The sequence below is a fragment of the Loxodonta africana genome, chromosome 4, assembly GCF_030014295.1.
Source record: "Loxodonta africana isolate mLoxAfr1 chromosome 4, mLoxAfr1.hap2, whole genome shotgun sequence".
NCBI lineage: Eukaryota > Metazoa > Chordata > Mammalia > Proboscidea > Elephantidae > Loxodonta > Loxodonta africana.
In genome coordinates this window covers 91,083,176-91,094,187 of record NC_087345.1, presented here as the reverse complement: position 1 = coordinate 91,094,187, position 11,012 = coordinate 91,083,176, and the positions used below count along the sequence as shown (strand labels likewise).

The 11,012-nt window shown below is 40.0% G+C and overlaps 3 protein-coding genes across 6 annotated transcripts in view; 2 read left to right on the top strand and 1 right to left on the bottom strand.

Moving 5' to 3' along the window:
- TMT1A (thiol methyltransferase 1A) overlaps nt 1-4,551 on the top strand; it is a 27,207-nt gene extending 22,656 nt beyond the window's left edge. Inside the window, exon 2 of the mRNA XM_003405777.4 lies at nt 3,739-4,551. Within this exon, the coding sequence (XP_003405825.1) occupies nt 3,739-3,975 (237 nt within the window). The 3' untranslated portion in view covers nt 3,976-4,551. The remainder of the gene's footprint in view (nt 1-3,738) is intronic.
- The window catches only part of SLC11A2 (solute carrier family 11 member 2), a 134,744-nt gene that overhangs the window by 31,107 nt on the left and 92,625 nt on the right, over nt 1-11,012 (bottom strand). The window contains exon 19 of one of the 4 annotated variants that reach the window (XR_010321853.1): nt 1-10,501. This exon is cut by the window's left edge and continues 3,058 nt beyond it. The exons of 2 other annotated variants lie outside the window; for them this stretch is intronic. The gene's annotated coding sequence lies outside the window, so the exon portion shown is untranslated. The remainder of the gene's footprint in view (nt 10,502-11,012) is intronic. One more of the 4 variants, XR_010321852.1, reaches the window with a different exon arrangement.
- The window catches only part of HIGD1C (HIG1 hypoxia inducible domain family member 1C), a 58,880-nt gene continuing 55,714 nt past the window's right edge, over nt 7,847-11,012 (top strand). The window contains exon 1 of the mRNA XM_064284235.1: nt 7,847-8,494. The gene's annotated coding sequence lies outside the window, so the exon portion shown is untranslated. The remainder of the gene's footprint in view (nt 8,495-11,012) is intronic.

The window sequence follows — 11,012 nt, the reverse complement described above, 5'->3', positions numbered from 1 at the left end:
CCTAGAGCAACACTTGCCCCCATCTCACAGAACAAAAGACGGGCCAAGTTTTTAGAAGTTCTTGGGCGGGAAAAGATTCATGTTTATTCGTAGACACAGGCGGGGATATGTTAACTAAGGTGCATGTGCAGCACCTTTCCAAGATGGCTTCTGTCTTGGAGACCTCTGGGATTTGTAGCAGGACTTATTATGGGGTGTCACACCTGTGCAGTCTCCCGCTCTCTGGGTTCGATTCCCTGGCTGGGGCTGTAGCCCCTAACTGCCTCTGGTGGAAGGTCACACTGTGGGTCACACTGTGGTCACAGGTGCATGTACTGCCCCTGTCCCTGGGCCTGGTTTTCTCTAGCTGCTCCTGAAAGGCAACTGTTAAAGAAGTTTGCGGGCTATTTTTAGATACCCTGCCCCATTGTTCTGGGGAATGGCTTTGTTTCTGTGCCCTGGCCTATTTCTAGGCTTCACACTCAACCCCCTGTTACCTCTCTTATAGTCTATTTCTCTTTTACTTGTTTCTCCTCTAACCACACCAGTCTCTTCACTATTTTTCAAACAGGCACTCTCTGATCTCAGGGCCTTTGCTCCCTGTCTTAGGTGTTCTTGTTATATGGATTATTCTTCCACCGATATCCTCCATCATATTATCCTGATCAAATGCTTGAACCATGGTCATATGATTCAGCAATTTTTTCCAAACCCCCTTCATGCATTTTCCCGTTAACTGCCTCCCAGGAAGATGCAATGTTCCAGCTTGCTATACAGCAGTGTTTTGAACAGTAAATCATAAAACTGAACATCTGAGAATGATAGCATCAGCAAATTATGTGGTGCAGGACTGTATGAGGTACTAACAATACGGTATACAAAAAGAAGGAGATCATAAGTGTGGTTCATCATAACTCAAATACGTCAGAAGTCGGGACTCTCTGCATAGGACTGCGCAAGGTTGAAGCAACAGTTACTAATTCTTACATAGCAGTAATTTATACTTAGCATCCACTGATGGAATAAAATATCTGATGACAAAATGCTACCATGAATTCAGTAATGCTTTTAGATGAATCTGTTTTCATTAGTTGTATCATTTACACACTTTGAAAATGGTCCAAAAGCATGAGGCCTGGTTATTCAATCCCGAGGCAGTGCTTGGTGTGGGTTCAGACTCGCCTGAGGGAGGACTCTATGGTTCGCCAACAAGTTTCCAAGGCAAAGCCTGAGAACAACTTCAGGTGAATTGTGTGAAGGGAAAGACAACACTCAATACATGGAAGGTCAGCTCAATTGGACTGGACCAAAAGCAAAGAAGTTTCCGGGATAAAATGAATGCTTCAAAGGTCAGCGGAGCAAGGGCGGGGGTCTGGGGAACATGGTTTGCGGGGACTTCTAAGTCAATTGGCAAAATAATTCTATTATGAAATCATTCTGCATCCCACTTTGAAATGTGGCGTCTGGGGTCTTAAATGCTAACAAGCAGCCATCTAAGATGCAGCAATTGGTCTCAACCCACCTGGAGCAAAGGAAAATGAAGAACACCAAGCCCATATGACAACTAAGAGCCCAAGAGACAGAAAGGGCCACATGAACCAGAGACCTACATCATCCTGAGACCAGAAGAACTAGTTGGTGCCCGGCCACAATCGATGACTGCCCGGACAGGGAGCTCAGCAGAGGACCCCTGAGGGAGCAGGAGATCAGTGGGATGCAGACCCCAAATTCTCATAAGAAGACCAAACTTAATGGTCTGATTGAGACTGGAGGAATCCCGGCGGCCATGCTCCCCAGACCTTCTGTTGACACAGGACAGGAACCATCCCCGAAGACAACTCATCAGAAATGAAAGGGACTGGTCAGCGGGTGGGAGAGAGATGCTGATGAAGAGTGAGCTAATTATATCAGGTGGACACTTGAGATTGTGTTGGCAACTCTTGTCTGGAGGGGGAATGGGAGGATAGAGAGAGAGGGAAGCAGGCAAAATTGTCAAGAAAGGAGAGACTGAAAGGGCTGACTCAAGACGGGGAGAGTAAGTGGGAGTAGGGAGTGAGATGTATGTAAACTTATATGTGACAGACTGATTGGATTTGTAAACGTTCACTTGAAGCTTAATAAAAGTTATTAAAAAAAAATAAATAAATAAAAGAAGTAGAAGTAAACACATTTTTTAATTCAAATTAAAAGGCAAACCGGAAACAGGGAAAAATATTTGTAGTATAAACCAAAAACCAAACCCATTGCCATTGAGTCAATTCTGACCCATAGAGATCCTACATAGTTTTATTATATACTAAAAGCCTTACTAATCCATAAGGAAAAAACCAACAAACCGTACGAGAAAACCGACGAAGTATATGAACAGACACATCAGAAAAGAAGAAATCCAAATAACCAGTAGCTTTTGTAAAACACTTGATATTTATTAAGACTATTACAGATATGCACATTTATTAAAATGAAATACCATTTTTTTACAAAGATAGACAAATTGACAAAAATGGAAAAAAACAAAAACAAAAAAACAGTGTTGATAGGGCATATGGGGATGGGTACTTCTATGCATTGCTGGTATGAGTGTAAATTTGGTAAAACTTTTCCAAAGGGCAGTTTGACAACTTGCACCAAAAGCTTTAAAAAGGCACAGACCTTCAGTTCAGCAATTGCACTTTTTAGCAAGTTATTTATTTGGAAATAATTAGAGCTGATAACAAAGATTTGTGGATAAGGATGTTCATTTAACAGTATTTATAATAGTGAACAATTATAAATAACCTAAATGAGAGTGGTTAAATAAGAGATGGTGCCGTCAGCAGTCTGAAATGTGTAAAGATTTAAAAAATAATGTTTCAGAATAATAGTAAAATTTAGTACGTAAGTAAAATATGTACGTAAGTTGGAAACCCCGGTGGCATAGTGGTTAAGTGCTATGGCTGCTAACCAAAGGGTGTGCAGTTTGAATCCGCCAGAAGCTCCTTGGAAACTCTATGGGGCAGTTCTACTCTGTCCTATAGGGTCGCTATGAGTCGGAATCGACTCGATGGCACTGGGTTTTTTTAAGTAAAATAAAGCAGGTTACAAAACAATGCATTATTACAAGTTTTAGGAAAAACATGCATATTTATATAAAAGCATACACAACGAAACGTTAACAGGAGTTATTCCTAGGTGATGGGATGGTGGTTGGTTGTTTTTGTTGTTAAAGCTTTTCTGTAGTTTCCAAAGTTTCTAAAATAAACACATTGGTAAGGAGCACTGCCAGCCTCTGGAGCCAGACCGCCTAGGTTCAAAGCCTGGTTCTGACATTTAAAAGCTGTGTGACCTTGGGCAAGTTACTTATTCTCTGTGTGACTCGTCTGTAAAAACAGGGTGATAATAATACTTAACCTGTTAAGTTTGTCGTGAGGATTAAATGAGTTAATTCATGATAGCCATTAAGGACAGTACCGGGCATGCAGTAAGTGCTTAAATTTTAGCTATTATTATGCATTGTTTTTATGATCAAAAAAATATTTTAATTGCTTTAAATTAATCATAGATTTATCTATAAAATTTGACTAGGTTACAGCTCCATCTATAAAATTTGATAAAGAATGAAAATACTGACCAACATGATCTCTTAGTAAGTCTTAATTTATCCATTTCATTGTCTTCTCATGAAGCTGGCCTCTGGGGCCACTGAAAACTGACACTTGAATCATTTTATAAACCTGTTTTCCCAAAACTAAAAATTCTTGTATTGGCTTTCTTTCTCAGGGAGGAGCTTTTTATTTCATGGAGCATGTGGCAGCTAAGCCTTCGACCTGGACCTACTTCTGGCAACAGGTCCTGGAACCCTTCTGGCTCCTTCTGTTTGATGGGTGCAACCTGACCAGAGAGAGCTGGAAGACCCTGGAGAGGGCCGGCTTTTCTAAGCTGAAGCTGCAACATTTGCAGGCCCCGCTGGCCTGGGATCTGGTGCGCCCCCACATCTTCGGATATGCTGTGAAATAGTGTGGGCCGGCAGTAGAGAGCACTGTGGCTCAAATACTCTAAGGCTTCAGTTTTACATTTAAAATACTAATTGGGAGAAGGGAAACGCGTTTTTAGTTCAAGTTTAATTACAGCCTTAAAAGTTTTCTGTTATATTTTGAATAAGAGCTTCATAACAGTGGTGTCTGGCATATCCAAGGTGGCTGGCCTAGGAGTAGGCCAGACCCCATTTTGTTTAAAGGCTCCTGCTTGTGCCTTCCTGAGAAGGTAACCATTCAAATGTAAAAGAGCAAATTGTTTTTAAGATCTTTGTGGTTTTTCCCATAACTAGTTAACATATAACCAGTCTAAAGGGCACACATATACCCTTTAATCCAATCATCTTAAAGCCACCACTTGGAGATGTCCTGCCGCCTACTTCGCTAATTACTCACCCACCCATCAGGATATTATAGCCGGAGTTCTTCATCTAACCCTATAATTACATGTTTGTAACTGCTGTTAGCCAAAAGGTTTGATTTCATTTTCATGAGATCTGGCACGTCCCTGGCTGGAGCTGTCTTTTTACTTTCAATAAATCTCTTGTTTTGATTTTAAGCAGATTCTGTGTCATTACACTTTGACAATTCTATTTTCTATTGTTTCCCAAAGAACTAAAAAACAAAAACAGCTTTGAGGTCTCCTCTAAAAGAAAACAATGTGCTTTTAAAATTTAAGTCCACCATTATCCCTGAACCTTCCTTTTATTCAGTAGTGTCAAATTTTTTCCAGTTGTATCATTTAAATTGTTGACCAACAGATTTTAATTCTATCTCCTCTTTGTGAACTTAGTCCTAATAAGCAGTTAAATTACTCAAAAGAAGATTTTTAAAAGGGAGAAGTGAAAAGACCTTAATCATTTACCAACTGAATAAACACACTAAAAAATTGAAAATCCATGCCTAATAGCACAAAGTTTCTGAAAAAGAAATCCAAATCTGTCATTCTTCCTGTCACTGGGCTGGCTTTCAGAATTAATGTTAAGAGGATGCAGCACCCAGTTCTGCCCAGCTTTGTAAAGTCTTTTGTTCAAGTACTCCACCAAAGTTTGTTTTTCTGCATTCCAGCTCTCAATACTTAAAGATTGAACGCTTTACAAAAAAAAAAAAAAAGGTCATCTGGTGAATAGGACTGAGTAGAACTGCCCCATAGGGTGTCCAAGGCTGTAATCTTTAGGGAAGTAGACTGCCACATCTTTCTCCTAAGGAGTGGCTGGTGGGTTTGAACCTCCAACCTTTCGGTTAGCAGCTGAACACTTAACCACTATTCCACCAGGGCTCATTACTTGACAGTTTAGTCTATCCATAGTACTATTTGAGGTGAATAAGGTTTAGAGTTCACTTTCTTTATTATCTAGGATAATCTTTGCTGAACGTAGTGGATTGCAGGCAAGGTTAGGATAAGGTCCACTGTAATTAGGAAAACCTTGTGTAATACACAATGTAAGAGCCACTAAAAACCAGGCAATCTGAGAGTCTGTAAAGAGGAAGTAAACAAGTATGTTTCGGATTATTCTGATCAAATTCCACTTCTGTCCCAAGATGATTTCTTTGTCTTTTGTAACTACGATAACTTGTGAAAATCATAAGTGCTTCGAAAACAAGTGTTAGATTGGTCAGTCAGGGATGTAAAAATAGGATTTTCAATAATTGTATGTATTTTAATAAATTTAGTATTTTTTTCTGAGGTGAATTTGCAAAGGGATTATTTTAAATATCAAATCAACCAATAAGTTCACATTCATTTTAGGAATTGTTGTAGGGTAAAAAACATCACAAAGTTTAGTAAAGCAAAAAGAAAGTTTTATTCGGCATATATTCAAAAAGGCAAAAGTGGGAAGTGGACAAGCACGCTGCTAGAGCCATGTCTGCCTGAGTCCAAGGAAACTATAGAATAAGCAAGAATGGGAAAATGGACAAGCTTGCTGCCATAGCCATGTCTGTCCAAGTCCAAGAAACATTACAGTGTCATCAGAATATGTTAACACTACACAATGGGCAAAACCATTGAAAGCTTCACCTTTTCAGATTGGCTAGAAACTGTGATTCTACGTTTTGAATCATCCCTCTTAACAATCACTAGTACAGGTTTCAGAACACAGGAGGGTTTTCACTGGTCCAGCAAATTTTCTATTCACTAAATGCTAATAGACAAAGATCAGAGTGGAAAGTATTTTGTGTTCTGTTTGATTGGCTTTATGTGAAAGTTTCCCTAAAAGATATTTTCCAAGATTATCTTAGCTATTGTCTTAATACTTCAGGGCCCAGTTGATGTGTCCTTGTGAGTCCAGCTCCAGCTGGGTCACATTCTAGGACAAGGAGTAATGGCTCCAATATCATCTACTAAATCAGAATGGAAGTAAATGATTTACAGCTTTGCTAGTTTGGCTTCATTTTTCTCAATTTCTCTAGGAGGTCTTCATTGTGGAAAATTAAGCTACAGATTTTTCTTTCTACAACTAGGTAACTATAAACATAGCTAGTAGATTTTAGAATAAGCAATCTTGGGAGAATCAGAATGGGTTTTGAAAAGTTCAAGTCCCAAGACCCTATTTGTAAAATCCACAGGCAGAAAGGAAGCTTACTACTCTCTGAATGACTTCTTGACCATGAATCCCTGCCAAAACAGCTGTTGTTGAAGGGGTTGGGATGTTATCTGAGGCCTCCTGAGCTCTGCAACATAAATCTCCCTCTGCAGTCTCCCAAAAGTAGGAACTTCCTTAATCTACCCACCTCATTATTGGTTAGGTCAGCCTAAAAAAAAAACCAAACCCATTGCCAGCAAGTCAATGCTGACTCCTAAGTCAGCCTAAAACCAAAAAACCAAACCCAGTGCCGTCGAGTCAATTCTGATTCAAAGAACCTGAGGAGGTGACTTAAGCCTGTGAAAAATGGAAACAGAAAAAAAAAAAAAAAGCAAAAATGTCCGTTTTTTTTTAGGATTCCTTTGTTTGCAAGTGACAAAGCTCCCAACCCAAACTGGCTTACGCAGAAAAAGTGATTTATTGGCTTAAATTAGTGAAAAGCGTAGGGGCAGAAAGCAGCAAGCACAGCTTGAGCAGGGCTCAGGTAATGTCATCAGGAGCCAAAAAGTCTCTCGGGTCAGGTCTGCCTTCCTCTCTGTCCTGTCAGGTGGGGGTGGGGAGAGTTGGTGACAGTAACTCCAATCTCTACGCGTCCAAGGCCAGTGGAAAGAGCAAGTCCACTTTTGCAAAAACTCCAACCAAAGTCCTGGGTGGAGTCTCGTTGGCTCTGATTGACCATCCTATATCTCGAGCCCATCCCTGAACCAACCACTATGGCAAGAGGGGATTGATTATGCTAATTAGCTCCAGTGTAGGTCATAGGGCTTCATCCCAAGGCTGAGCCCACTCAGACCCCGTGGACTTAGGCGAGGAGAGTTGTATATCCTCCAGATAAAAACGGAGGCAGTGACGGGGAGAAAAGGGGATGGATGCTGGGAAGGCACACAACAAAGGCCCATTAAAAGATCCTCTGTCTGCTTTCCTATAGGAGATCACATGGGACAGTTCCTGGAACGCTGGCTTTTCAGTGGGATAACTGCACGCAACAAGGAAAATATAAGACAAAATGAAACACTGGCTTATCCAAGTGACCTAGGTCAGGTTCTGCCTGGTGACCATATATGACTTTGGGTAATTAATTACTTCTCTAGTCTCAGAGACTTTATCTTAAAATGAAGATAATATCTACCTAGAGTATTGTTGTGAGGAGTAAATGAAATGATGCACTTGGCACTTAATAAATGTTCACTTCATTGAAAAAATATTTATTGAGTACCTATTATGTGGTCTGTTCCTGGTGCTTGGCTTAGAGCCCTGAAAAAGGACCACATGGCCCCTGCTCTCATGGAACATACAATTGTGATAAATGCTATCTATGAGGGTTCGCCTTCATAGCAGTAGGGCGGCAGGAAACCTACCCTGGAGAAAGATGGGTCAGAGGTTTATCTGAGGAAGTGGCAGCTGAACTGAGCTCCAAAGGATGAATAAAGAGTACTTCAGTCTAATGGAACAGCTTATGCCAAGGCTGAAGAAAGGGAGGGAACACAGTATGCTGAAGGAACCGAAAGAAAGCAGGCAGAGTTGGGCACCAGACCCTGAAGGGCAGAGGCTGGGGTGGCTACTATTTCATCAGCTTCTTCCTAATTTTGTTAAAGACCCTGAAGCAGTAAGCCCAACTCTTAGTTTAATGGCTGACAAAAAAAAAAAAAAAATCTTATAAAACACTTTGTTCCTAAATATTCTAATATTCCAGTTGTTTCTTTTGAATTCCTACATATTTCACACTTGAAAAGAAAGTGAAGCAAGCATTGTATAATAGCTCCTTTTGTCCTCCTGACCCTAACGTAAGCCTTTCCCTTTGAAAACACAGAACTTAACATAACTGAAATTCAATTCTTGTTTATCCAGTTAGGCAATTGAAAGAGTAAAGAACCACAGCAGGCTAATGTCAAGAAAAGCAAAAAAGAAAACTATTCAGTAAGTGTCACTTTAATTATCTGAATATTTAAAACCAAAAGCATGTGTGCTACGTGAAAGAATTACCAGAATTCCCTGTTGAACCACAGAACTAGTACCGGTGCATGAGAATTGGGGGCAGAAGTCATATTAACTGAAGTCACAGAAAATAAACAGACTGACCGACATTCCTATTTCTAGTTCAGTTAAAAAAATAATAATATGAAGATCAAGCAAGGCGTTATTGTGTTTCTACAGAAAAAACTATTTGGGAAACTGTAGAAAACTACATTGGAATATACATGAATGAACTAGGAATATTACCATTCAGATTTTACCATTCTTAAAAGTAAAAATCACTCAGGCCCAATAGTCTTACCTCAGGCCGCATCCTTCTCAGCCTCTAAAATGTATCTGACACTGATGTCAACCTTTTTCTCAGAATGATCGTTTTATTCCATGACTCTAATACCCGATAATAAAAACTTCCCTTTATCAAGTGTCTTCTTTATGCCAGGCATTAACTTTTTACACATTCATTTCATATAGTTCTCATAACTCTGTAACACAGGTATGATTACCTCCATCCAACAAATGAGAAAACAGATTTAAGGAGGTTATGTCACTTACCAAAGGCACACAATGAGAGACCACAGGAGTATCCCCATGTCTTTTACCTAGCTTTGAAGGAGCCCTGGTGGTACAGCGGTTAAGCACTTCACTGCTAATCAAGAGGTCGTTCAAACCCACCAACCGGTCCGCAGGAAAAAGATAAGGCAATCTCCTTCCACAAAAATTACAGCTTTGGAACCCCATGGGGGCAGTTCTGCTCTATCCTGTAGGGTCGCTATGAGTCGAAAATGACTCGACAGAGAATGGTTTGGTTTTTGCTTGGTTTCACCTGACTCTGAAACCCGGGCCTCCTCACTATGCAGTACTGCCTCTCCAGGTCGTCTCCTGATTCCAAGACCTCTGTAGCTCTGTATTCTCCTTCCTCCACCATTTCACTGTGAGTGGTCCCCCAAGACTCTTATGCTCTGTACCATCCCTGTATTGTATAAGGTTGCTATGAGTTGGAATCAACTCGAGGGCAGTGGGTTTTATCCTTGTATTCAATCCTTTGAACCTTTCTTCTACTCTCAGGTTGTGAATCATCACCCGTGTGAAGAAGATTCCTGCACCTCACACACACTTCTGCCAGTCCTTTGATATTCAGAATTTGACGCATCAAAAACAGAATTCATTGTCACTTTCCCTAAATAAGCAACTCTTTGCAACTTCTCCACCACCTTTGATTATTCCCCTATATTCTTCAAGGACCATATAAAATGATATTCCTTCTACAAAGCCTTCACTGGCTATTTCAAGAAGCTTCCTTTGTGAGAAATCTCTTAACACTCATTCACTAGTACCCAATGGTGTAATTTTACATCACCAATACAGGCAGTCTCTGAGCTATGAACATCCAGCTTATGTACAACCCGAAGTTACAAACCAATCCCCATAAAGCCTATTAAATTAAAAATCTGAGATACATACAATGATTTGTAATAACAAATGGGTGCAACTTTGAAACATGCATCAAAACATTATTACTATTACTATATTATTACGTTAAAGATGTTTTAGTGTATCTGGAAGTGTTTCTTTAATGTTTTTTTTATGCATAGAAAGGTACACTATATACTATATGCTAAGAGAAACATTTGACTGATACTAGAGACGAACCATACCTAACTTCTGATTTAAGTACAAATTGAGTTTAAAGACAGATTTAGGAATGGAACACGTTCGTAATCTGGAGACTGCCTGTATCTTCTTCCTTTCTTCTACATGCCATGGACAGTGCTTACTACATAGCAGGTGCTCAGAAAGCCTCTGATTAATTCTTCATCAGGCTCTGCCTGTTCCTCATACCTCTCAGTTTGTCCCTCAGACTTCACTTCCACAGCCATCACCTTAGTCCAGGATCCGGTGCACAGGTGACCATATGCTGACTGGAGATGGCTGGAACGGCAAACCATTTATCTAGAAATTTGCCAAAGGATATTACAGAAAAGTAGCTCTAAGGTGAGGGGAAGATACTAAATCTGGATTCAAGAGTTAAAAAAAACACTCCTTTTGAACGGTTGTCCAACTCGAAGAATGTAATCAATGTTACTAAACTGTACACGTAGAAACCATTAAATTGGTGTATGTTTTGCTGTGTATATTCTCAACAACAAAGTAAATAAAATTTAAAGAAAGAAAGACAGAAAAAAAAAAAAAAACTCCTTTTGCAAGTTATTCAAGTTTCTTTGCCCTCCTTTTATCTAATCCTTCCCACATACATAGCATGGCAAGAACAGAAAGTCAACAAACAACTTTTCTGGGTTACAAAGAGGTGGCTTCCCAGGCAGGCACCAATACCTGATCTAAACCAGAGCCTCTCACACCAGCACATGCTCCAGACTGGTCTCGATCACTTCACTACCCATCTCCAGCCTCATAATTTCCAGAATAAGGACAATCTTTCTTAAATTACAGGTTAATTTGGACA